The 27,184-nt window shown below is 40.7% G+C and overlaps 2 protein-coding genes across 3 annotated transcripts in view; one reads left to right on the top strand and one right to left on the bottom strand.

Annotated features, from left to right (window-relative positions):
- ampd3b (adenosine monophosphate deaminase 3b) overlaps positions 1 to 13,835 on the top strand; it is a 30,307-nt gene extending 16,472 nt beyond the window's left edge. For both annotated transcript variants that reach the window (XM_012862467.3, XM_021316384.2), the window contains 14 exons: positions 1,342 to 1,564; positions 1,688 to 1,847; positions 2,746 to 2,911; positions 4,901 to 5,120; positions 6,100 to 6,229; positions 6,361 to 6,555; positions 6,820 to 6,951; positions 8,541 to 8,704; positions 8,919 to 9,045; positions 9,150 to 9,313; positions 10,737 to 10,857; positions 11,588 to 11,761; positions 11,929 to 12,039; positions 13,162 to 13,835. In XM_012862467.3, coding sequence (XP_012717921.1) covers positions 1,342 to 1,564; positions 1,688 to 1,847; positions 2,746 to 2,911; positions 4,901 to 5,120; positions 6,100 to 6,229; positions 6,361 to 6,555; positions 6,820 to 6,951; positions 8,541 to 8,704; positions 8,919 to 9,045; positions 9,150 to 9,313; positions 10,737 to 10,857; positions 11,588 to 11,761; positions 11,929 to 12,039; positions 13,162 to 13,338 — 2,264 coding nt within the window. In that variant the 3' untranslated portion in view covers positions 13,339 to 13,835. The remainder of the gene's footprint in view (positions 1 to 1,341; positions 1,565 to 1,687; positions 1,848 to 2,745; positions 2,912 to 4,900; positions 5,121 to 6,099; positions 6,230 to 6,360; positions 6,556 to 6,819; positions 6,952 to 8,540; positions 8,705 to 8,918; positions 9,046 to 9,149; positions 9,314 to 10,736; positions 10,858 to 11,587; positions 11,762 to 11,928; positions 12,040 to 13,161) is intronic.
- Positions 13,836 to 15,019: 1,184 nt separating this feature from the next.
- Positions 15,020 to 25,575, bottom strand: rnf141 (ring finger protein 141). Its single transcript, XM_012862468.3, has 6 exons — positions 25,448 to 25,575; positions 23,718 to 23,903; positions 21,947 to 22,055; positions 20,095 to 20,276; positions 18,144 to 18,251; positions 15,020 to 18,063 (listed from the first exon to the last, which is right to left on the bottom strand). Exons 2-6 carry the CDS (start codon positions 23,837 to 23,839, stop codon positions 17,913 to 17,915), a joined length of 672 nt encoding a protein of 223 aa, XP_012717922.1. The 5' UTR covers positions 23,840 to 23,903; positions 25,448 to 25,575; the 3' UTR covers positions 15,020 to 17,912.
- Positions 25,576 to 27,184: the final 1,609 nt, after the last annotated feature.

The raw sequence follows: 27,184 nt of genomic DNA, 5'->3' as shown, positions 1-27,184 counted from the left end.
TAGGAAGAAAGCACTCCTAGATTGGACACACACTGGTCCAATGGAAAAACTATCACTGCACATCACTCCAATCACGCCACCTCTACAGTAAAACATGGCGATGGCACCATTATGCTGTGAGGATGCTGTCTTCAGCTGGGACAGGAAAGCTGACCGGAGCTGAGGTGAAGATTGACCTGAACACAGTCCTGGAGGAAACACTATTAGAGGCTGAAAAAGCCTTGACACTGGGTCAAAGCTTCACCTTCCAGCAGGACAATGCCTAATCCAAGCCCAGACCAAAAGTTTAAAGTGAAAGTATGGCGGAGACTTGAAAACTGCTATTTACAAACACTCTCCATCCACATTCAGTGGAGCAATTGTTTTTCAGTCATGGGCCACGCGCACTACCCCAGCACCACTGGTGCACAGAGACAAAGTCCAAAAAAACTTGACGCTGGTGGTTCTAAGATAGTATCCCAAATTCATATCAGCCTTTTGTATCTGCAAAAAAAACAAAACAAAGTAACAACCAAAAAAGTTTTTACTTCCAATTTACATTTATTGTACCAAGGTTTGTTTATCTGTCCTCCCCCAAAAAATCGTAACAAAATACGTGGAAAATCCTGACGTGAAATAGCAAAAAGAGGTAGAGAAAAACACTTAAACTCAGATGGCGGTCAGGTGGCAGATTTAAACGTTTCTCCTGCGTTCATGATGCAAACTCATCACCGGCCTCAAACACGACGTTGCCCTTATGCACAGAATGATATTTAAGACGGCGTAAATAGATGTGTAGTTCCGTGTGGTGGCCCTTCTTGCTTGCCGACACGCTAAGAGGACATGCTGGCAGTGGGACACCGAGCACTGAGGAAAAATTGTGTTGACTGTAACTTGGCAGAGGGTTTGACGAGCGCAGAAACATGAGCGGCCAGCAGGAACTTGTTTATGAACTTGAGTTCAGACAGAGCTCTGCAAAACAGCCAACTCAAACTCCTTTTCGAGTTTGTCTTCTGTCACACCTGTGTTTGCTGCCGTCTCTAAGATACTGTTAATTTATCTTACATATCGTATGTCATCTCTTGTACTGGATGAATATGACAATTTGTACTTTCATTTGTACTTTCATTTATGCGGGCAAGTTTGGCAACTCGCCCGCATAAATGAAAGTACAAATAAAAGTGCGATCTTCCTGAAATGTTTCTTTAGCAATAACCAGTTCTTACCATTCTTTTTTCTTTTTTTTTTTTCTCTCTCTCACCATTCTTACACAAATCGTGGATTAGGACATCAAGCCAAGGCTTTAATCCAACTATTGTCTGTGAGAAAAGGTATTTACCAAAATGTTCACCTTTTTCCCAGAGATCGTCCGGCTCTTCCCAAAGATGACCATGAGCATGGCAGATGAGAAGGTGCGGCTGATGGCAGAGAAAGTGTACGCCTCTGCCCTGAAAGAGGAAGACACCAAGGATGCCATGGCTATGTTCAGCGTGCCCGAGGACTGTCCCATCGGCCTCCACGAGGACAGGGAGAGAGAGATGCAGAAGGAGCTGGCTGAGCAGCACTCTCAAGCGTCGGTTAAGCGGTACGACACCAATCAATGTCCATGGATCCGTCCATGTTCGACCGAAAGAGCTTCTAGTTTTATGAACTTAAATGTGAGCGCCTAGCTTCGGGAGAGTCATGTGTTTTTATATCTGTGTTTCAGGAAGAAGACGTTTTTGTTGAAGCGCTCCCAGTCCATATCTTTACAGCTTCCTGAAGACTACAAGGCCACTCCATTGCCCACCCCAGGAGGGGATGACCCCTTTCTTTCAGAGGGCTTAGACTTTCAGAGAGTTACCATCAGTGGAGATTACTGTGCAGGGGTGTGTACCAGCTAACTATGCGTAGTGTAAACCGGTGGCCTTAAACTGGAGCGTGGCCTCCAGCAACTTCTGGATGCAACTCTGTTTCACCGTGTGAAAGAAACTGGATTTACAACATTTATCCTCACTACCTGAGCTTGCCAAAAATTGTAATTAATTGTGATGGCCCAAAACAAAACCAGGTAATTCAAGCGTTATGGAAAGGATTGAAACTCCCCAGTTCAAATCCCACAGAGTGATGGTATGGGTTCCAGAGCGAGACCCTTAGCCCCAGAGTGCTGCCTGGGTGCCAAACAGTGGCAGCTCACTGCTCCCTAAAGGATGGGTTAAATGCACACGAGGAATTTCATTGTGGTATATGTTGCAATAGCAAATAAACATGGTTAATTATTAGTGCAAGATAAATATTTCCTGACAATACCGCAATAACTGGCACTCCTGGTTAAAAAAAAGCAACTAATTAACGTAAATCCCCCCCCAAACATATTTGTTTGTCTAATATTTCTTTAAAATAAATGTAACTGAAAATGTTTGATAATTCATACATTACTTTTTGAAGTTCATTAGAATATCAAGGCACACCTATTGAGTAATCGTGGACTTTCTGACATGCAGGCCCGTTCCTTTGTGCCACTGGCCACCAGGCCAGACTAGAAACATCCATATGCCAAAATACATGTCCTCATTGTCCTCATTGTCCTCATTGTCCTCATTGTCCTCATTGTCTTCTGCTTATGGGGGACCAGGACACAGGGGCAGCAGACTCTGAAGAGATGCCCAGACCCTCTTTCCCACTGTCCAGACACCTCCTCCTCCAGCTTCCTGTGTCCTAGGTCGCCCTCTATCTTAGTGTTATGAGCATATTTCTCAAAGGTGAAAACCTGTTTTATGTCTCCAGGTCACAGTTGAGGATTATGAACAAGCAGCAAAGAGTCTCTTTACGGCTCTAATCATCCGAGAGAAATACTCCAGGCTGGCCTACCACCACTTCCCAAGAACCACTGCTCAGTACCTACGCAATGCGCAGGACCTGACGTGGAGCGAGGAGGATGAGGTCCAGCCAGGTACAGTAAGATCTTTTAGCGAGGGTAGGGGGAATTCTTCAGGGGAGTTTTCTCTTTTTGTCTAGTTAAAGTTTTTATTAGACTTCAGGACTTTTTATGTCGTTCTTCATCCTATCAGATTAATTCATACCTGTTTTCAAAGTTACACCCTGGCAGCTTAGATGCAATGGCATGAATATCACTTGAGGCAAACAGACGATTACGACTATATAGATAAGAGAGAAGAGAATATTTTATTATTTACAAAATAATAATTTCTCGAAGCTAGAACATAAAATTAGTTGAAGCCAGTTGGACCGGACCAACCAGAGTTAAAAATCCAGCAGTAGGCAGCTGATCGTGGATGGATTCATGTTCAAGTAGAGTATTGTTGTGTCCAAACTCTGCTATATTTGCCTGAGGTATTATTGTCGAATTTACATTTTCTAATCCAGAAGAAGCATTATTTCTATCATTCAATTCCAGAGATTTTAAAGTGATTTTTGTACTTGTTGACATCTGAAGTCGGTTATTTAACTATTCTTTCTAACCACAAAAAGAAGGCATACTTTAAAAGTGTTAAAATAATAAATCTTTCATTAATAAGAGTATCTGTAGTTAAAATCTTTCCCGACTGGATCAAGTGACCTCTTTTCTGGGAATCAAAATATGGTCCCTCTGATTTACCTCGCTGATTTATTGTTTTTCCACGCTCAGTTTGTTTGTAAAGACAAAATGGTTTCCTTCACTGTTATTTCTAAGCACCTTCACTCTGACTCTATGTATCGGAGTCAGAGTGAAGTGTGTGTTTGACACAGGCCAGTCAGGCTATTCCTGGTTCTAGATAAAATGACCCACATCCAGAAGCGTTTACTGTGGCCAAAGACTTGACACATAGGCGCTGAAAGCAAGGACAAGCTAACCTATGGTTTAGGTTTTTTCTCGAAATAGGGAAAAGCAGCAACTCAACCATGAAATGTGGGTCATATAAAATCACAGAGTAGAGTTAGCAGATGCAGAGGTTGCCACATTTATATACGTTTAATGTCTACAAACCTTCAAATCTAATGTGTGGGAAGCTTAACAGAATGGCTTTCTATGGCTGATCAGCTGCATTCAAAGCTCTGTTCACCATATGTAATGGAAAAGCATCTAATGCAGTGGCGTAAAGCTAGCTGCCCGTCATCAGACTATAGACCAGTAGGGACCTGTTTTCAGGAGCGAAGAATTGAGATTCTCAGTAAGGCCATACACGGGATAACTCTGGGTTTGGCAGTTGGTAGAATAACTGCACTTGCTTGACTGCATTGTGCCAAGTAGAGAGATTGATGCAGAAGAGATTATTATGGTGTGGCCTTTTATCAGCTGTAGGGCTAGGGCCCGTAGTTCCACTGAAAGACATTCCTGATGTTCCAGGACATCGTGACAGTTTTGTTCTCCCAGATGTGTGCGAAGCGTTTGGGGATGGTCACCTCCTGATCCTACTTCAATTTACAAAGATGGTCCATAAAGCTGCGAATGACCAAGTTTGGAGTTGAGGAACTTGACTGGTCTGGACAGAGTTCTGATAGCGGACACAGAAAGCCGACAGAATGACTTAAAAGAAGAGCATCAAGGTTTTACAATAACCCAGTCAACATTCAAGCAAACATAACAGATATGGCTGGGCTTTGAGAGTGCTGTGCAGAAATGAAGCTCAATGAGCAGGATCTGCATCGTAAACAACAGAACACGTGAAAGTCTGAGGCATGCAGAAAATGACTTTTGAGACTAGGTGCTGTTAAACATGATCCTACATTAAATTATGAGGTGGATGTTTTTTCAGCTTTTCCATTTTGATTAGTTTGATCAATTTTAACTTTTTTTTTTACCATCACTACCTGACAGAATAGCTGTGACAGTGCCTTAATCTTTTTTTTTTTTTAGTCCAAGATATATCTGTTAATCTATGTCTCTGACTTTCTATCAGGGTTGTATCTGCTTTTCTTATCATCTTCACATTGTGCGCAGAGATCTTGCCTTACCCTCGTGAAGGAGAAGATCCATACTCCATGGAAGGTATTCCTGAGAACCTGAACTATGAGCTGAAGATGAAGGAGGGCATAGTTAATGTCTATGCCAACACTGAGAACCTGAAGCAGGAGCAGCCCCTGAGACTCCCCTATCCTGACCTTGAGACCTTCACCATCGATCTGAGCCACGTACTTGCAATGTTAGCGGATGGGCCGACGTGAGTAAACGAGCACTGGCAGTACATCAGGGAAGGGACACAACCTCAGCAGGTTGTGTCAGTAATCCCCCAACCTGAAGCACAGATAAATGATTGTTTAGCCATTTAGCAGAGATAGGGACCAGAATGAGACTTTTCTTAGGTGACATAAAAACAAGTAAATAGTAATGTTTCTGTTATTAGCATTTTAAACACCATAGGAACATGTTATAAAATGAGTTTTATGATACAATGTGTAACTCTAGTTTAATTAAAGAAGATTCAAGAGTTGACTTAGACTCAAAGTCTGGGACTTGAAAAAAATATAATCTACCAGGGTTGAATTTAGTTTACGAGTAAACCAAGGACCCAAATGGTTTTTGGGATCCACGTATCTTCATATGACAGGGTGAATTTGATGTATTAGCCAATGATGTCCAGATACCTGCGGGTTTAATGGTTCTTAACAATCTGTTGTTGGACCTTCATAATAATGATCACATCAATTTATCTCAAAATGAGATTGGAATACAGTAAATGTGTTTAAGTCATCTGACAAAACAAACGTAACCTGCCTCCAACAACCTTTTCTTGTACTGACAGACAACAGTATTTAATGAGTGTTCTCATTTACTCACTAAATAGCACCTTTCTTCTTATTCAGTATTTTATATGATAACTAAATACATACTTATAGGCTAGGGTGAACAACAACGGTTTGAGTACAGTGTTTTCTCATCCATCCATCCATGCATCTGTCCATCCTACTGATTTCTTTCCACGCGGAGAAGCATAACAGTTTTTGCATGCTGGATTTAATGCTGTAAAAAGATATGTATTAAAAGTCAAGGAATTAAAATAAGTTAAAATGGTACATGATTGGAAATCCTAAGCTCCTGCAATGCAGAGGTATAGGTAACCAACAATTAAGTGGTTTGTCACACCGTGTCATTTCTGACAATACGTGAAATGTTTCTCTGTATCTTGTGTCGCCTTCCAGGAAAACCTACTGTCACAGGCGGCTCAATTTCTTGGAATCTAAATTCCACCTCCACGAAATGCTGAATGAGATGGCAGAGATGAAAGAGCTGAAAGGCGTCCCACACAGAGATTTCTACAATGTCAGAAAGGTTGGTTTGCAAATTGGCTTTTTAATTGAAGCTTCCTTATTCTTGATGTCTAAACAAGCAACACCACTCGGCCAAAGTGCAAGAAGTCAAACAAAGCCTAACACGTCACTTTCCTGCCTCATCAAACTTAGGTGGACACACATATACATGCTGCCGCCTGCATGAACCAGAGGCATCTGCTGAAATTCATAAAGATGTCATACCACACAGAGGCAGATCGTGTAGTCTTGGAAAAAGGCAACCAGAAGATGACTCTCAAGGAAGTCTTCAAAAAGCTCAACATGGACCCCTATGACCTCACTGTGGATTCACTGGACGTGCATGCTGTAAGAACTGAAACATCTGATAAACTGATAATATCTGCATTCTATAATGTGTTGCATCAGCTGACCAGACTGCAAATATAATGTACTCAGCTAGTAAAGGGACATGTGCTGATTTTGAGAATGAAGGTGTAGGAGTTTAAGTTGATGTAATGTGTCTGCTGTCTGTTGTACGCTAGGTTCTTGTCAAACTATTATTTAGAATAGTCACTGTGACTCCATAAGAGAAAAAGCTTGTTTGTTCACAGTCTCTCTTGTGACTGGCAGGGAAGACAAACGTTCCACCGCTTTGACAAGTTCAACTCCAAGTACAATCCAGTGGGAGCCAGCGAACTGCGAGAGATTTACTTGAAAACGGACAACTACATCAACGGAGAGTACTTTGCACGTCTAGTCAAGGTGAGGAAAAGCCCAAAATAGAGGTTTCAACCAAGATGTGTCGTCATCCATTACTACTGGACATATCTGATGACTTGAGAAAAGTCACCCAATCTCAGATGTTAGGGAGTTTTAAAATCTAAAATCAGAGTTGACCTCATTTTACAGCGCTAACCTCAATTATTAGTACCAATGGTAAAGATGTGTATAAAAGCTATAAAACAAATGTTATTTAGTATTTGTAACTGTAAGATAAACATAGGTCTGTCTTGAAACTTTTTTTTGTCATGATTCCAGTTTTTTTTAAAGTGGTTTAATTATTGAGCATTCATATAGAAAAAAAATTGGTGGGAAGAAGAATTAAACCAGAATAAACACAATTTATTTACATAGCCCTTCACTATCAAGCCCCTGTAAGGTTTCGGTACAACCAAGTACCTCCAAAAATCACATAATTAGTGAATAAGGTACGTCTGTGTGCGTCTAAGTGTCACATGATCTGTCAGCGTAAACACACCTTCTCTGAAAGGCCTCATAGGCTGCAGCACCACTAAATGCCATCACAGCATGAAGACCAAGGAGCTCTCCAAACAAGTCAGGGACAAAGTTGTTGAGAAGCAACACAATAAGCTGTACGCTACATATAGCTGGACTTTATGGAGGAGGAGGCATAAAAACATTACTTAGTGCTAAAAATAAGAAGGCATGCTTGAGTTTGCCAAAAGGTACATGGGAAACTCCCCAAATGTATGGAGCAAGGCACTCTGGTCTGGTATTCAGGCACCAAGGATAACACTTTGTCACTTTATCTGTCAACCCAAAAACACCATCTCCAGAGTGAAACGTGGTGGTGGGGATGTTTCCCAGCCTAGTCAAAGTCCAGACCTCAATCCAATTGAGAATCTGTGGTTAGACTTGAAGGCCATTGTTCACAAGCAAAAACCATCCAACATGAAGGAGCTAGGAGTAGCTTTGCCTTGAGGAATGGATCCAAAGCCACTTCCAGATGAAATTGCAGCTAAAGGTTTCTGTTTTGCCCATTTTATTGTTCGCTTCACAATAAATGTAACACATTCTCAAAGTTTGTCGGCATGTTCTATAAAGCAAACTCTCAAACAACCATTTTAATTCCAGGGCGTGCCAACAAAACATGAATGTTTGAAGGGGGGGGGGGGTGAATACTTTTGTAGGTTGCTGTAGGTATTTTCTTGTAGTCAGTTACAGACTTATGAAGAGCAACAGACATCTAATTTACTCAATATGCTCATGTCTTTCCAGTTTTGAAGAGTAACTAGGCCACCAGTGGGAGTAGTGGCCTAGTGGTTAGGGAGTTGTGAAGTTGTGGTTTAATAGTTCCCAGACAATGTAATAAAAAATAGTGTTGTAACACTTATTTTTGCCAATAATACAGGAGAAACCTGTAGTTACCCTTACAGATTGCCTCATATGTAGGGCAGAACAGTGTTTCTAATCAAAAACCCCACTGTGCACATTATTGTGAAATTACAAGGCGTTGGTATTTCTGTCTTTCCAGTAATTGCAAGCAATCAATTCTGTGTTTTGAAAAAGGCCATTACCAGCTGCCTGTATGGTTTGCTTATCTGTTTCAGGAAGTCGCTGGGGAGCTGGAAGAGAGCAAGTATCAGATCGCAGAGCCCCGCCTGTCTATTTACGGCCGATCTTACGGCGAATGGGAAAACCTTGCGAGCTGGTTCATACAGCATAAGGTCCACTCCCCCAACATGAGATGGATGATCCAGGTTCCAAGGATCTAGTAAGTACTCACTCCAACTTATTGGGCAAACCGCAGACTGTCGCCCTAAAAGGACGTAGGTCTGAACCACAGATAATTGACGTGACTTCCTGGGGTTTCACACTTTTAAAAGGTTTAATAAACACAATATCTTCTACTTATTAATCGCTAACAATGAACTGTTTGTGTTGTTCATTTGCCAGGACAGGTTGATTTTAGTTATTTTGTCTTGCAGTGACATCTTCAAGTCAAAGAAGCTGGTACCAAACTTTGCCAAGATGCTCGAGAATGTTTTCCTTCCACTTTTCGAGGCTACCATCAACCCACAGAAGCACAAAAAGACCTACGTGTTCCTAAAATATGTACGTGTAACACTCAACGACAAGACAACAATCAAAGGATTTCTCCAGATCCGGTGAAAATGGTGAACCGACACGGTTGTGACGTTGTCTCCGTTGCGCTGCAGGTGACAGGGTTTGATAGCGTGGACGACGAGTCCAAACACAGCGATCACATGTTCTCTTACAAAAGCCCAAAGCCTGAGGAGTGGACCGCCGACGACAACCCTCCGTACACCTATTACCTCTTCTATATGTACGCCAACATCATGGTGCTCAACACCCTGCGCAAGTAAGTCCACAACAATGGCTTTCTGATTCAACAACACAAAACTAGATCAACTGTCACCAAAGATGTCTTTGGGAGTCCTTTTCAAGGGACAGTTCAAAAACAGAGGAGAGGTTCTGTTAAAAGATTAGAAGAAGGTCCTATTCTTTAAAAGTTGACAACTCTGTCACTTAATTTACAATAAGATAAGATAATAAATTTCTTTATTGTCACAAAATGGGGATATTCGGGTGTGACAGTGGCAAAGACGCAGAGGTAAACACAATTTATACTAATAATAACAAACAAGTTAATCTACTCTAAAGTTAGAGTTAAAGCAGTAGAAGATGAGCTCAATCAGAAAGACCAAAAACAAAAGTAAAAATAAATACCATAGCAAATGTTGCACATTTATTGATAATATGACATACTTTGATAATAAAGAAGAAATATTAAAATTAAACTGTGGAAAAACGATATGAGGTAATAAGCAATATGCATCTCAAAGTAGCTAAGGTGAGTGCAAGTGTACTTTAGCATCAGAGAAACATTGTAAACATTTCATCATCAAAACTAATGTGACATGAGATGATTAATCTGAGGTAGGGGGAGAAAACATCTTTTGCCTGGTCATCTCCTCTTTTAATATAATTGTTTTTTCTTTTGTTTGACATCATCCCGGTGCTGCTGCCTTATGGGTGTGTTTTTTTTCTACACTCACAGACGGAACAGCAGCAGCAGTGCTAGCATATGTTTCCATTTCTGACAAAAGAGCCAAAGATCTGTTTACTGATCTCTTTTACGTGTTTAAAATGCTGCATTACAAATAGATAGGAATAGGAAACGGTAGAGTAAAGGCAAATTTGTAGCATAAGAAAAAAGTGCAATGTACAATGAGTAGTTTTTCAAAAGCATAAAAAAACTAACAACAGAAGAAATGTGCACAGCATGCATGTATATGTATGCCTAAAAAACAACTACATCTATTTTACATGAACGAAAAAAAACTGTACAAAGTAAGATCAGCTCTATCACAAGAAATGGATGAGGAGATCAAGAGGTTGAAGAAAAAAAGTTAAGATGAAGATGAAAAATAAAGAATGGAGTAAACACACGTGTGTTTGTTAAAAAGTATCTTTTTGAGACTGCTAATTTTTATTATTACATAACAATAGTAGAATATCAGCTGTATCAGAATAATATTTCAGATTTTTGTTTATTTGATTGGCTCTATGATGGATGGCATCTCCCCGGTGACCTCTGGAGAAAGGCACCAGGCATAGAAATTTAATACAAATTTCATTAGAAACTAAAGTTTGTTCTATTCTTTCTGCGTTAAATCATCTGCCGTGACATGAGCTCCATGAAATCATAAGAAAGAGCGGTGACACTTTAGCCCAACTGAGAAATTAAAAACTGAAACTGATGAAGATGTTTCTCCCCACAGGGAGCGAGGTCTGAACACCTTCCAGTTCCGCCCCCATTGTGGGGAGGCGGGCTCCATCACCCACTTGGTCTCTGCCTTCCTGACAGCGGACAACATCTCCCATGGACTGAACCTCAAGAAGGTGTGACCCTAATTGCATGATGGGGTGTGGTAACGGCAAAACAAATGTACCATCACAGGCAATTAGCACAAAAAAATGTGTTAATCATCAGGTATATTTAGTCAGTTCAGACCCAGCATTGTCTGGTGAACTGTATTAAGTTTTATTGAGGCTTTAAAAAGTGATTGTTTAAATATTGCTATTTTTTCTGCATTTATCTTTCTGCAGTTTAAAGTCGTTTTGATGAGACAAGAGAAAATATCAAAGTGACCAGGCTTTTTATTGACAACATGCAGCACAGAATATTGCAGCAATACCCCTCCCTCAGCTGTTGCTACACACCTTGCAGAAAAATTAGAGCTACATTTTCCATTGTTTTAGTAAGAAATACAAATTTAGCTGTTTTGAACATTTTAGGTTGCGAAAAACAGGGACAGTCATGGTAAAGAAACTAGAAGAACCGTAATCGTCACTCCTATGAAACTAACTCTGATTTAAAGCTACATTTTCCATGGGGAGCACAGCATACCTGTAGAGCAGCTAAGTGCAGGCTAGCTCTCAGACCAGGTAGGTCGGAAATATATTGTGTGAGAGAGAGCCGTAAATGCTGTATTGTGTTTTAATGTAATAAAACGTAAAGAAAATGGTTTGGAGATGACATCTTCCACCGCCTTTTGGGTATATTAGGGGTTAGCCGTGTCAGCACGGTCGCTGATGTTACCGTCTTTCTGCATGTTCTCCTCCTCCTTAGAGTCCAGTGTTGCAGTACCTGTACTACCTGGCGCAGGTCCCCATTGCCATGTCCCCGCTGAGCAACAACAGCCTTTTCCTGCAGTACTCCAAGAACCCACTGCGAGAGTTTCTGCACAAAGGCTTGTGTGTGTCGCTGTCCACTGATGACCCCATGCAGTTCCACTACACCAAGGTCACTAATGCTGTCATGCTTGTCCTAAAACTGTTTTCACTTCTGAACCGGAGTAAATATTACAGAACTGCCAGTAACGTTTCACTTACTGTTCAGCGTTGCAGAAGTGCTGAGTAGTGGCATTTGATTTATCAAGCAGCTAATCTGCTCTTCAATGAAATCTCCAGGAAGCCCTGATGGAGGAGTACGCCATAGCAGCCCAGCTGTGGAAGCTGAGCACCTGCGACCTGTGTGAGATCGCCAGGAACAGCGTCCTGCAGAGCGGCCTCTCACACCAGGTGAGGACAAAGCTGCTTTTTTCTTCTGTCCGACACGTGACTTGGTTTAAGGACAGGGAAACTTAATGTGACGAAGAGTCATAGAAGAACTCAACAACGGTTCTATGAAGAATGCCCTCTGGTTGGTTTCCAGAATTCCACATTAAAATGATGAATTTGGTCATGGCTAATTACAAATTAACACGTAATCCAATGCCAACCACGATAGAGCAATGCTGATTCTGTTTTAATAGTCTTCATTTGGAGTAACTCATAAACAGCGAGTAGGAGGAGTAACAGGCCTCTGGACTTGACTTTTCTGTAACTGATAGCACATACACTGTCATCTTGTGCCCTAAACTAGTACTGCAGTCAAGACTGAAATGAAACATACTGTACATTGGTGTTATCATTATCTTTGCTTGGAATAATGTTTTTTTTTATCACTTACTACAGACACAAAATGACTGTATGATGAGATGTGCTATATAATACAATCTGACTGCTTATCTGGGCTGGCTGTTGCTTGGCAGCAGTCACCGGTGGAAGCAAAACCAGAACATATAGTTTTAATTGTTTTTGTTTTTACCTGCTTTGGTGCCAGTCATGAATACAACTGCATAAAAAACACATAAATGTGTTCTTGTTGTTATAAAGCAATAGTTAAAAAAACTAGGTGTTGGACTCCCTTTAGTATCATAACGCAACGCTACATGAAATGTCTTCAACTTATTCAAATTAGTGTGGTCTGTGACTTGGGGAAAAAATCTGTTTGTCTTCTTTGTTATTTCTTTATTAATCTTTTCTAGTATCCCATGTAGAAAAGGGGAAAAACACAGAAAAAATAACAAAAATAAAGACAATTTAAAGTCGTCAATTAATTTAGATTTTACCTACTCAGCTTAATAAATTAAAAACCTTTTATTTCTGTTATTCTCTGTTATTGTTATGTTATTTATAACTACGCTCTTTAGAAACTGACTGACCTTTGACCTCTCTGCACAGTGATGTATCTGAGCTCCTATTGTTTCTGTGCAGGTGGTTGAACTGACATGTTGTTTCTTAACAAAAACCTTATAACATCCACATTAAAAAAAAATAAAATATTCACGCGTTCATGGGCTGCACGTTTTCTACCCGCAGGAGAAGAAACACTTTCTTGGTTCCAACTACCTACAAGACGGACCAGAGGGCAACGACATCCGGAGGACCAACGTGGCTCAGATCCGCTTGGCCTACCGCTACGAGACTCTGCGCAACGAGCTGAGTTTTCTGGTGGACGCCGTGAAGGCAGAGGCTCTGAATCCAGCGGGGTTGTAGACCCGAGTCCAAACCCTGGATGTGTCTTCAGAGATGATAGGACGCAGACGGGACAGCACATAAAAAAAAAAAAAAAATCTGTTTATTTGTTCTATGAATGTTGGGGGAAAATGGAGTGCTTGTAGAGTGTCTGGAGACAGAGTGCAGACATTTTTAGCCTGCATGAGGATTTTATACCCACGCTGATGTCACTGGTTCGTGTGCCTCTTTTCACCAGAATCGGGGGGGGGGGGGGGGTTTAGTACTTTTGTGCAATTTTCTTAGAGCAACTTGTCTTTATGATTTCTTATGAATTTAGATTCGGTTAAAAGGGGAAAATGTTCTTTTCTGTCAAAGAATGAAGTTTCACAATGTTGCATAGATTTTACTAAAGTCTCAGGGATTCACTGAGCATCAAAGCATATTTTTGACTGCATTAAATGTAAATTGATGAATTGTTTTTAAAAATGTTTGAAATATGTTTTCCGCAACTTCAGTAAAGGCTGTAAGAAAATGAATGTGTCTACACATCTGTTTTATGCTTTAGTGTGTCTGAAAAATGGCAATCCGGCAAGTGCTGGGGTTGAAGGATGTGGTGAGAAACCAGCGTCTGCACAAAAAGTCATTGTTTTATTGATTTTGATGTATGCTTTGGTAATGATAAAAAAAAAAAATAGAATGAATTTTCAGCTTTCTAGCAGACACCTGAAGGTTTTGGGTCAAAACTGTTATTTCGGACTGTTCTTTAGTTGATCTACTGTTACAAAAAGCTCAGTTCTAGCTGAGAAGAAAGTAATCCCAGAGCGTGTTGCAGTTATTTTGGTTCATGTGAGGTGTTGTGCCAATCATCTGGTTTTATTAGACCACAACTCACACGCTTTTGGAAAATATTTGCTAGGCCTGGATGGAAGAAAAGGTTTCTTTTTTTTTTAAAAATTACTGTCAAAAAACAAAGTTGGGACGTTGCATATGATCTAAATAAAAAGAGTACGATTTGCAAATAATTTCCAACCTATGTTCAATCGAATACAGTATAAAGACAAGTTATTTATTGTTCAAAATGAGAAACTTTATTTATTGCAAATATTCCCTCATTTTTAATTTTATGCTTGAAACATGTTCTAAATAATCTGGGACAGGGACAAGTGTGTTACATGACCTTTCCTTTTAAAGGCACTCAGCAAGTATTTGGGAACTGAGCACATTATTGCTTGAAGCTTTATAGATTTTTGTAAATCTTTCCCATTCTTAGTTGATGTACAACACCCAACAGTCCAGGGGTCTCTAGACTGTTGCTGGCATCAAATTCAGAACAATGCAATATTTGCAAAAAAACAAACAAAAAAACAAACAAACTATCAATTTGAACATTACATTTGTCTTTGCGGTGTATTAAACTGTGTTATTAGAATACAACAGATTGCTGTTACCTGTATGATACTAACCCTGGCCAGAAATTCCTGCAGTTTCAACGTTACCGTCAGCCCCATCTTGTTTTTATTAATTTGTCACTTGTATTGTCTAATATTTTCTCCATTAACTAATAACTGCTGAGATCAAATTTTATTTAGGCATTAGATTGACTCAGCCAGTATGGAAACTTTTGCAACATGCTATATAATTACAGAAGACAGCGTCCAAACAGAAATAATACAAGCAAAGATGTAGTTATGAAAGCCTCTAAGTACACAAGAAGACAAAGTTCAAGTGCAAAATCTGAGAGCTTCTTTATTAATGATCGTACAGTAACAAGGCTTTGATTTTATTACACCCACATCCACACCGCATGGTGAATAAAAGTCATCCAGCAAAAGGAAAAGCACTTCAGTCGGGGGAAATGCAGTTAATGCTACGACCCTAAGGTGGAAATGCAACATAAAATAAGTCATATCCCAAACTAATCTTTATTTTCAGAAACAATTCACTCCGTCATTACAGTGTCAGATATGTGCAGAGAGCTTTGTGCAAATGTAAGACTTTTTTTTTTTTAAATGCAATGAATCACAACTTTACTGAGCATTAAGAGAACAAAATAAAACCAAAAATATGTTTCTAATTTAAGAGTACATTTCCAAACAAAAGTCATATATACAGAAAAAGATCAAACTGATCAAATAAAAAAAACAATCTGTGATGCATTCATATCAACATAGAATCCAATAAAACATTCGTGAAACAGAAATAGATAAACATGCATGCCACACCATCAGGGCTATCATACATTCACACATCAGAAAATACTTAAAGCTTAGTGCTTCGCAATAAAACTGGTTTTATAATTTATCCAGACACAGAAGCCGTCAATAACAATGACAAACGGGGGGCTTCGATAAGGGAGATGACACACGTGGCCTCCCTGGCAGTCGCTGTTATTTACGCGTTTTTATAGACGGCATTGTAAACAGTAGCAGCTCTGGCTGTACTCAAGTACTCTTTAAAGAGTACGACACACAGGGTGTGCACATTAACGTATTGCTAGTTGAAAAGAGTGGTTTATTATTAATTCAGAAAGTTCTGCAATTCTTAAGGGGATTCAGAGTCACGTCTCATTAGTTATGAATGTTTTATTACCCATTAATAAATGGATTTAATCTTTAGGTCTGGGTTGAAGCAGATACTATGTAGCGTCTGAGCTTGAAATTGTATTGTGATAATCATCGGAGCCTCTCAACACACAAAAAAAACAAAAAACATCCATTGTGATCATTTTGTTGTCTGTACCGCTCGGCTCAGGCTGAGGTTGGGCGTTCCCCACGTAAACCACAGCAGATTATTTACCAAAGAACGGGAAACACCCGCACAGAAATACTCATCCAAAGCAGCAGAACTGAACAGAACTGAACAGAACTCTAATCCGGGTTCAATGAATTTCTGTCTCTCAAAGGAAACTTGTTAATTCAACAAAAAGGAACTGGAAGGGAAGATTACAGTAGCTTTGCTCATAGGAACAGATTTGTACAGATAGGAGAACTCCTTTATTGTCACACAGTTATATAGTCATTTTTAAATACACACATAAATACAATGAAAAAAGGGAACACCTTAGATAGCAAACTGGGATTATATCTGAGAGTGCGTCTGTAAGTAAAGTAGGAAAGAAACATCTGATGCCCCTCAGGACACCCAGTGGGGGGGGGTCTAACCAACGCAGGGTTACCGACGGGAAAGAAATACCACTAAACCGATTTTCTTTGGAAATCTAGAAAACAGGAATGTGTCTGATTTGGATGTGGGGGGCAAAAGTTTGCAACTTTAGATTTTCTTTTTGCTTTTGAGTCTTGTTACTTTGTATCAGGATTAGTTTCCTAATGTGCTACAAAAAGCCAGCTCTTGTTTGCCCAACTACTGAAGCTGCTTGGTCAACATAATACAGCACCTTTCACAAACACACATGGATGCTGTTTGTTTTGGGCTTTTAGGGATCCACTGGGATCGATTTTCAGGTTGAACCGGAGCTTCAAAGAGTTCTAAAACAGAAGAAGCTAATCCGCTTATTGTCAGAGCTATGCATTTAAGCTAAAATATATACATTTAATCTCATTAATAGCTGGTTAAATGAATAGAAATGTGCTTTTTGAAGCCAGCAACAAGCTTCTGGCATGATATTTCACTAGGTGTTTGTAAAGCTTGTTACCAGAATCTTTTTAAATGGCTTCCCGGGTTTTTAAGAAAAATCCACAACCTTTCACTAGGATAGGGGCTTTAAGGCCGTTTTATCCATCCCAAAACCAGTTCTGACATGTGTTTGCAGGGAACTCGCTGAAGCGCTAAAGTTTTCAAAATGTCACATTTCTGGCTGCTTTCATGTGTAATGAACCGCTGCTAGCCCGGTTATATAAAGCCATGAAATTAGAGGAAGTACCGATCGGTTTTCTTCCTACCGTGGTGAGTCTCAACAAGCTTATTTCAATAGAACGTCTGTTAGCTTTACACGTCCGTCATCCCGGGCTAAGACCGTTATGGTCTGACTCAACCCGACGGCCGTAAACTTCACGCGTGATGCCCGGATGTCAGGGTCCCTTCTGCTGCCGGTGGAGCTGGAGGAGATCCAACAGGAGGGGGAGCCAGAACAAGTTAAAGGCATTTAACTAACGCCACGGTTTCGGGTAAGAATAGCGGCCCGATATGCAATAAACAGAACTGTGCGAGAGGCTTGCTGATGGTAACAAAAATATAAAGTCAAAGCGTGAGCTGGGACAGGACATTTAACCAGCTATCAGAGAGGGTGCCAGTACATATAGCACGGCTGAGATGGATCATTAAAAGCCCAAAATGAATACAGCATTCATAGGAACCTCATCAGAACTCTATGTTAACCACAGTCGGGCTCAGACAGCACAGAACCCAGGGTGGCTAAAAGCTTTTGACTCCTGTTACACTCGGACAGCGAAGAGCATCCTGGGATTTTCAGAACGTAGTGTTAGGTGTGACTCAGAGTCTGTGGATTAAACATAAATAAACTCCTATTTCTTCATCCCGTCTGCTTTTTTTTTTACAGACAGCAGAAGGATCTCCCCTGTGAAAGCGTCATCTTGTGTTTCAGCGAGTGAAGGGCTGCTCTCCCTTACTACGGGCTTGGCTCGGTGCACGCTGTGTTAAGGCCGGTGTGGGTGGCCCGCCTCGTCTGCCAGGTTGAGAATGTAGCCGACCACTTCGTCCTCGGAGGGGAAGTCCGACATCACCCAGGAGTCGTTGGCAGCCGTCACCTGGAGGCGACATATGGGACAGTTGCGGCTGCGCCCGCTCCTGTGAACGCAGAGAGGGCGCGGTTATGTCAAGTCTGGAAAGCGCGTTGCTCGCTGAGACGGAGGACGACCGGGCCTCACCATTTGTCGATGCATTTCTGACAGAAGCTGTGTGCGCAGGGCAGGATGAGGTCAGCCTTTCCGTCCATACAGATGCAGCACTCCTCCTGGTCAGTCAGCTGCTTCACCCTGCAAAAGCATTCAGACCCCATGGACGCGTTTTCTACATGCCCCAATCCCAAGTGAAAGGAAAACGATGCACGCCTTTGACATTTTTCTCTTACAAATAAAAAAAAAAAATCGGATACTTCCAAGCTGGAACAAAGCATTTTATATTGCTACTCATTCCCCCCTGAGGCGGGGATCTCTGCAGCTCCTCCAGAGTTTGCATGTGCTTCTAGTCTGTAGCTCTAGTGAATGCTCTGCTACCACAGGATAACAGTTTAGATGGATGGCAACATTTTAGCAGGGTAGCAGTGGTGACGGACTGAACAGCACTTGATGAGAAGTTCTAAGTTACAGATGTTGGTTTAGAACCTCATCCTGCTTTAAACATCACCACAACTTCCTGTCTGCTGTGATCCTGATAGAATTATTTTTACTATTTTCTACATATTTTATGTTATTTACCATGTTCATTGCATTTATCACGTATATACCCTTTACTACTAAGAAGTTTTAAGGTTTTAGTTATTCAGATATTAAAGTGTATTTCATGTGACTGATCTCTCTCATTACAGTGTTTGTGTTTATTGTTTTAATCATATATTTGCTGGAATATATAAACCATATTATTTTACTATGCATGTGTATTGATTTACTCTCTCTCTCTTATCGTTGCAGAAGGCCTGCAGAAAGCAGAGAAATATGTTGGACGATAATACAGGGTGCTTACTCTTTTTCCAAATTAAAATTCCAGACTTTTTCCAGACTTTTTTAAAACTGATATTTTTTTTCCCCAAGACCTTAACTTTATGTACTTGTATACTTGTGTGCCTACTTCATTGGTTGAGATTGTACAAACTGTTTATTAGAAATGTTAATTTTTATAGGCTAGTATTCAATGAACAAATGCATTATTCACAGTAAATTATGCTTTTACTGATGAAAACGTTTCAAAACATGAAAATCACAAGTGCATGAATTTCACATCAAACAAGTGTTTGATTCCATTAGGCTAATAAAGTACGTGACCAGTTAGTAAAATTATAGTTTTATAGCCTACCTTCCTATTTCTCATTTCACAATGCCTTTGAGCATACTGTAAAATTCTACCATACATTTTTTTCCCATACTTTATTAAGACTTTCACTCAAAATTCAAGACTTTTCAAGGTCTGGAAAACAGTGTTTCAAAATTCCATACTTATTAAGACTTTCAAGACTTGCGCAAGCACCCTGTAATAAGTGTTTTTCTAAATCTGTCTGAAACGGTTATGCACTGTATTCAGCCATCTGGAGTGCTTAAGCATAACTGCACTGTGTGGACTGCTTGGTATTATCTGGAAGGTCACAGAGTGTTTTGCTTATCCCTACCCCTTAGCTTGACAAATGTAACCAGGGATCCCTTTTTGGAATTAAAAAGAGAGGAGGCGACGGAGATGCTTCAGAGCGAGTTTGGAGATCCGAGAAGTTTTGAAAACTAACTCTTCTGTTGTCCCTCCTCCTTGTGTTTGTTTAATGAATGTTTTAGGTGTTTGAACCGGACAGTTCCTCATGCTGCAGTTTGTTCCCTAATGTTCTCTAACAAACCTCTGACGCCTTCGCAACGCATCTGCCTTTATGTTCACGTCAGATCACCCAGAGGTGGACTCTACGCTCAGGTGGTGGCTGTGGATTTTATTTTGAGGTATCAGATTAAAGGGGGCTGCGCGGCAACCACGTCACGGTTCGTGCTCAGAGTTCTATTTAGAGGAAATTTGAAACCTTTTTCCTTAATATCCCATGGCGTAATAGATGTGTAATAACGCCATCTTCCCCTCCATTCCACTTTAGTGCAGAGGACCCAGCCTCCCTGCTTCCCCTGTACTGACCTCCCCATCCACATGCTGGCCTGGCAGGAGTCGGTGGAGGGCAGCTGGGCGGACGGACCCCTGACGGCCCCTTCTGCAGACAGCACCTCAGCGGCCTGCGTGGTGATGTCGTGGTACAGCTGGATGAACTGGTACAGGTTCATGATCCGTGACGCCTCCAGCACGCCGCTCTCTTTGTTTATCTAAGAGAGGACAGACGCAAACGTCACGCATTTAGCATGCCGGCTCAGCAAACGTACAACAGCCTCCGCTGAGCTGAAGAGTTTTTGGTTTTAACCACATAAGCGTGACCGGCCTGTACGGTAGCGCTTCCTTTTGGAGGACGCTGGAGGGGCAGAACTCCCAGCAGTGAGAGTTAAAGGAGAAGTATAATTGGTGTTTTCTAAAAAGAAGAAGCTACTGTAAAGATCTAAAAGAAAGATCTGAAGCACAAAAAAACGAGACCGTGATCTAAACGGTTCTTCCCGTCAGCAGAAAACTGATGAGAGACAAAACGTCCAAATAAAAAAGGAGCAATGATCTGGTTGCGTAGATGTGCACATTTATAAACCCATATTGTGGTGAAGCACCTTTTTGAGTAAAATTCACCATCAGGTCTTGTTGAGCTCAAACCTGCAGTCAAACCCGATGAACCTAAAACTCTAGTGGGATTTTCCAGACTTTTCCACATTCAAATCCCTAAGAGGTTACATTTGTTCAGAAGGGTCTCAGTCAGGAGAAAACAGCATTATGTCCTACATATACCAAGGTACAGTGAAGGAAGCCATCAATAATAAAAGAGAATAGTGAGTATAAGAGTATAAGGAGGCTGACGGCAACACTGAAGCAGCTGCAGGACCTTCTGCCAACAACTAATTGTGTCTTATTGCGACTCTACACTGCATATGCTGTTATGGTCGCTCAAAACAAATCATAAACCTTTGGATGATTTGTTTGATTTAAAGAGGTATTATCTGCTACAAACACAGCAGCACATCACTAAAAAAACATGTCTGAAACATGGTGGCAGTGGCATGCTCTGGGGTTACTTGTCTTCAAAGGGAGCTGGGTTTTCTGTTAAGGTGTGTGAACTATGACATGGTTCTAAACAGCAGACAGTTTCAACACAAAACCTTCAGATATATGCTAGAAGATTCAAAAGGAGAGTGGTTTCATTATGATTTAATTGTATAATTTAATTAGCACCACAGCCAGTCCAAGCAAACATCCAATTTAAATAAAGGACTTCATGAGAACAAAATGAAGGTTTTGGGATGGCCTAGCCAGAGTCTAGAACTAAAGTCAACAGAGAATCTTTGTAGACTCCAGAATAAGACCGTGGGAAATAGATGCTCTCTCCATCTGCAAGGTAAAAAGCGGGAAAATATTGACAAGCTTAGCGGATGTTGTCAGACTTGGGCCAAAGAAGACTGAATGCTGAGATTAGATCAAACAGTGCTTTAAAAAAGTACCAGTGTAGCAGTGTAGACATTTAGCCATCCAGGATATGGCTCCTTGAAGATTTTTTAAAAACATTTACCCCCCCAATAGATCTGCCTCCGTTGACGATCTATAAAATATGTAAAATAAAACGTGTACAAACAGCTGTTTGTTCCCGTTTAAGATCCACTGTGAGCTTTTAAAGAAAACTCTGATGATGTAAACATACAAAATAACTACACTGCCTTTGTCCTGAATCATTTAGTACATGTTTCAGTCTTTTTTCTAACTTTTGACCCGATACAGTTGATATGACAAAAAAAAAAAGACGACTTGGGATATCCCAGTGGATAATTTCTGTATTAATGAACATATCACCATGGTTTCACTCTGATCTGCCCTGTTCGCGACCGGATGCTCCTCTTGGTCTCACCTTGGTGCAGACGATCCGGACGGCCACCTTCCACAGGGCGGAGGAATCGGACCCCGGCTGAACTTCAAACAGAAGGTGCTTCTGCTGCCCGGTGGCTAACTTGGCCGTTCTGAGAGGAGAGAAGGCGTCTTAAAAGCTTTACCAGACTCAGCCTCATTCCCACGTATTCTAAAACAACAGTATGTAGGCACACTGGGCCAAGGACCTCCAAAAATAAAAAGCTTTTTATGTTGCGTCTTATTTATACTGTCATCTACGTCGTCATGAGGTGCCCATTAGATCGTCTATCTAACCCCCTCTACACCAGCCGCCACACACACATACACACACACACACACACACACCACAAAAAGTCAACTTAACTGTATACTTCATGCCCTGGAAATCTCTGTATTTTATATTGGATATTTTCAACCCATCTATTGAATTTAGTGCACTAGTTGATCTTTTCTTCATCAGAGAACAGCAGCACTGCAGACAAAATATGGCTTTTTTGACCTGCTGTATATTAGCCAGTCCCTAACAATGTTTTCCCTTCCATTGCAGGAAGTAGAATATGTTAGATACTTTGGGAATTCTCTGCCCTCTGAATCTGCTGGCGGTTCATGTGCCATCTCTCAGAAAGGCTTCCTTTTTGCCATTAAACGCACAACATTCACTCGATCAGAATCAGTTTTGTTGGCCATAAGGCGGGATCATTGACATTAACGGTGTGATCCATCTCACATAACCAACACTATGATCACGTCATACATTTTAATTTAACACATATCCCTGGTTGGTCGCCCGCGTTTATCAGCCAAGTTACTGGAAGCGAGGGAATAAACGCAGACAGGTGATGTGGCCACAGGTGGAAGTAACTCATTAACAGGAACAGCGACAGACACGCTTTCCAGGGAAGTTGTTGTCAGGTGTTCAATCGGCTGAACTTTCGGACCTGCTGGTTCATAAATCCAAAGAAACCTTTGACCATCGCTACTTTCATTCATACCATCTGTGGTCAGCTTGAGAAGCTCTTCCAAAAGTTACAATGATTGAACACCAATAAAACTCAGACCGGCAGATGTCCGCTTTGAAAGACCCGCCCTACTCTCTTTCTGATTGGCTAACGTCCCAGCTCTGCCAGGTTTCATTGGTTGAGAGCAGCTTCAGTTTAAAACCTTAAAAAAAAAATGCTCATTTTCCAAATGACGAAAAACCGTCGCAGCGACCAAGAACTCTAACCCCTGATTTAGTTACTCTGATATCAAATAACTGTCACAAATATTTTCTGAAAAAATACTTCTGCCTGTATTTTAATGGTCAGAGTGTCAATTTTGCCCCCCCCCCCCCCCCCCCTCAGCGGGCGTGGTCAATAGAGACACTCTTCGATTGGTTCACTTGTGTTTCAATTGTTTATGCTCGTTTAAATGGCAAACAAACATGAAACGTCAGTTTTAAAGTCGAGCCATGGTCTCACTTCCTCCTGTGCAAATTGTCGGTTATCTGGGTCATGGCACAATGGCCTAAATCGGCAGCAACTGGACTTTTGCTAAATTTTTCAGAAAACGTTTCTACATCTATCCAGGAGTCTTTGTCAGTTCTGGTGGCTCCCTAGTTGGAGCGCTGCTGTTTTTAAGCACATGGAGGCCCATCCTCCCAGGCGCATTCCAAGTCAGATACAAATCAGTGACCCACCCGTCACTCTGCTGGGTCATCAGAGGCTATTCCAGAGTGTGAGCATGAGTACTCGGTGGACTCCTGCAACAAGCAGCCACGCGCTCAGACTTACACGTCATTAAGCTCGGACACCCTCGCCAGGAACTCCTCGTAGGTTAGGTAGCCGCTGTCTCGCACCAGTCCAGCATGTTTCACCAGCTTCTCAGGCATCTGACCTGAGATTTGCTGGCCCATCCTGGAAGCAGCAGCAGCACTTACTATCCAGCAGAGGGCAGCACTTCATTCAGTTCTGAGGCAACTGTGGGCAAAAATAACTGGTGTCAGTTTGGGTAAGGCATTTGCTCGTCGTTGGTGTGTATTTACATCAGGGTTCTATCAACATGCTCTCAGGACTGCTACAGAAAAAGCTGCTAGGTTGATCAAGAAATGGCTGAATTGTTAAAGTACCTCAACGTTTTCTCTGCATGGCTGTCTGCCTTCAGCTGCTAGGACTGTCTGTCTGCCCAGAGGCAGACTGGAAGTTGAGCACCCTTTAATTTTCTCAAATATCTGCTTTTATTGTTTGATTTATTTCAGTGTTTCGTTTGTTAATGAGCCTAATGGCTGAGATTAACGTGAAGCTACATAACGGGAGAGTTTTATTTAACTTCAATGTCTAACTGGAGTGATGGAGAGTATATTTGGAAAGGAATAATTTGGTCGTTTAATGTCAGTGCTGGGAAGATTGCCTCAATAAAGAGAACGAGCCTGACTGCAAACATGTCGATATGCTCACCTTTTCACGCTGCGGTTTAAAATCCTCGTAAACATTATGCACGGTTAAAGGCTTGAAGGCGAAAGATTTTGTTTTCAAAATTAACAGTAATTTATTTTTCCTTAGAATACATTTAAAATCAATATTTTCTGGATTTTAAAATTTATAAAAAGGTAACAAAAATAAAGGCCAGTGGCAATAAAGGTACGTTCAAAGGTGTGTAAACAGAAACAAGCGAGTCAAAATGTTTTTACAAGCAACTGAAGTGTAATTTCTAATAGAAAGCGATGACCGTGATCATAAAAATAATCGACATTAGTCGACTAATCGAAAAGATAATCAATACTTTAGTTGATTATTAAATCAATCATTGCAGTCATGTTTTTGGACTGGGGGAGGAGGCTGGAGTACCCGGAGAGAGCCCACGCATGGACAGGCAGAACCCCAGGCTGTAAGAACCATCAGCTGCCCCCACCATGACGCCGAGCTCATTTCCAAGTTGATTGGTTTTATCTTTATAATCATCATTCTTCATTTATATCTCGACTGTTACAGTTAATCTGGCGGGTTATAATTTTGAGTATAAATGTTTTATTTCCATCCTGACTATATTCCGTTTAGATTTCAATGGTAAGAGTTCGGATACTTTTTTGTTAACTTTACGAATACAGGTGCTATTATTAATGTTGTTCGGCAATAGCAGTCGCTGTCTTTGTGAACAATAGTTAACACTGAGAGGAACAAATTATTTGTTGTTAAAAAAAAATAAACGACCACGGTCGGTTGTGGCAAGACATGTCAGGCTGTTTAAGAACCATTTTGAAGCAGAATCGTTAAAAGGCGAATTTATCTCCAGCTAACCAGCAGCTCTGCTCCGTTTCTAAACCTTCATGTCTGAACAACCTTAGCTGAAGTGAAGCTCAGTTCAAATACAAAGTTCTCTAGATAAGCTATCTGCTAGCAAGAGGCAGCAGTTCTGCTACGGCTGAAACCGAACCAAGCCGTCCACATGCTAGCAATGAAAAACAAAAACTAAACCCTCACTATAAACACAGGTAGGAAGGGGAATATCATGTTTGTTAACTCACCACCCTTTTAACTGCAAAAAAAGTTGAATCTTCCGTTGCTACCTTCGCTGAGGACTTGCTTCGAGAGACACAACAACAACACACAGCGGCGCGGCTTCATGACGTCATCAACTGGCGTCGCAGTTGTCGCTCAGAGGAGGAGGAGGCGGGTTTATGTTCGAAAATCTTTAACATTTCTTTATAAATATAGTCCCTTGTTCATAGGGTTGACCCATTGTATAATAAGTAACTTGTCTCTAGTCGTGTCAGGCACATGTGTCTTTTTACCCTTTGTTCGTCACTGAGGGGGAAAAACCGACACATAAAAACGGTTCAAAATTACTATCAGGGAAGTTGTCTGGTAATGCGAATGTATTCCCACCCCAGTGTCATGTGTGCGACGTGTGACTATAAAACCACAAACTTCACTGTATTTATATGGATTTCACACATGAGGCCAAAGTGGTGGAAACCAAACACATTTATTACACCTGCAGTGAAATTAATCAAATACGAAAACTCAAAATTCCTCCATGAATAATATTTGAACACGTTTTATTGACATTTTAAGATTTGTTTTTATCGTTGTTTAGAACTATAATCAGTTATTTTATGATGCAGTGCTCTACCTAGGCCTATACATACTGCTTAACATTTTTATCCATTCTGTTACGAAGCAATCAAACAACTCAGTGTATTGAGGGCTGTGTGATACGGACCAAAAATAATATCTTAATATTTTTAGGCTGAATGCCGACATACGATATATATCTCAATATATTTTTCTTTTCTTAAATCATAAAAAGGCATCCCTGAACCAAAGCTTTATCCCAAATGTCTCACTGGCACAGCTGTAGATAAATATGAGAAACATCTGAAAAATAAGCTACTGGAATCCATAAAAGTATAATTCTAACACAACACAGAGCATAAACAATATAGTCTATTCTTATATCTCTTTTTTTTTTAAATCTCAAAAAAAAAAATTTTTTAATCTCGATATATAGCTATTGCTCAGCCCTAAGTGTATTTAATTCAGATTTTATGGTATAGACTAACAAAAAATTGCATGTAATTGTTAAGGTAAAGGACATGTCATTCAAACTCTGGTATAATTCCAGCTATTCTGTGAAGGCCTCAGAGGTTTGTTAGAGAACATCAGTGAATAAACATGATTATGAAAAACCAAGGAACACAGCTGACAGGTCAGGGAGAAAGCTGCAGAGAAGTTTAAAGCTGGGCAAGGTTATGAAACATTACCCCAAGATATCAACATTTGACAGATACAAACGTATTATCTGAAAATAGAAACTGTAAGACACAAACTTTCAAACCAATCAATTCATGACTCTTCACCTAAGCTAGCAGGGTGGTCAAGGAGGGCATAAAATATAGAGAAGCAACAGCCAGCCATATTAAATCCAGAGGAGCTGCAGAGATCCATCAACAGGGCATCTGCTTCTTATGTACTCCACAAATCAGATGTTTTTGGAAGAGATGTAAGAAGAAAGCCATTATTAAACCCTTGCATATTCTTTAGTTTAAGAATGATATACTACTCTGTGTGTGTCCATGGCACAGCATCCCACTAAAATACACTGAAGTTTGTGATTTTAATTTGACAAAATGCAAAAAAAGGATAGGGTATATGACATTTTTTTTGGAAGGCAATGAATCCAAAGAAGGAAACGGACCTGGCTCCCCCAGAAGAGGCGCCTGATATTCAGTCACACTAACTCCCACTAGGTTGGATGAAGT

This window comes from Fundulus heteroclitus, chromosome 2 (assembly GCF_011125445.2).
Source record: "Fundulus heteroclitus isolate FHET01 chromosome 2, MU-UCD_Fhet_4.1, whole genome shotgun sequence".
NCBI classification, from domain to species: Eukaryota; Metazoa; Chordata; class Actinopteri; order Cyprinodontiformes; family Fundulidae; genus Fundulus; species Fundulus heteroclitus.
This window is presented reverse-complemented; position numbering and strand designations above follow the sequence as displayed.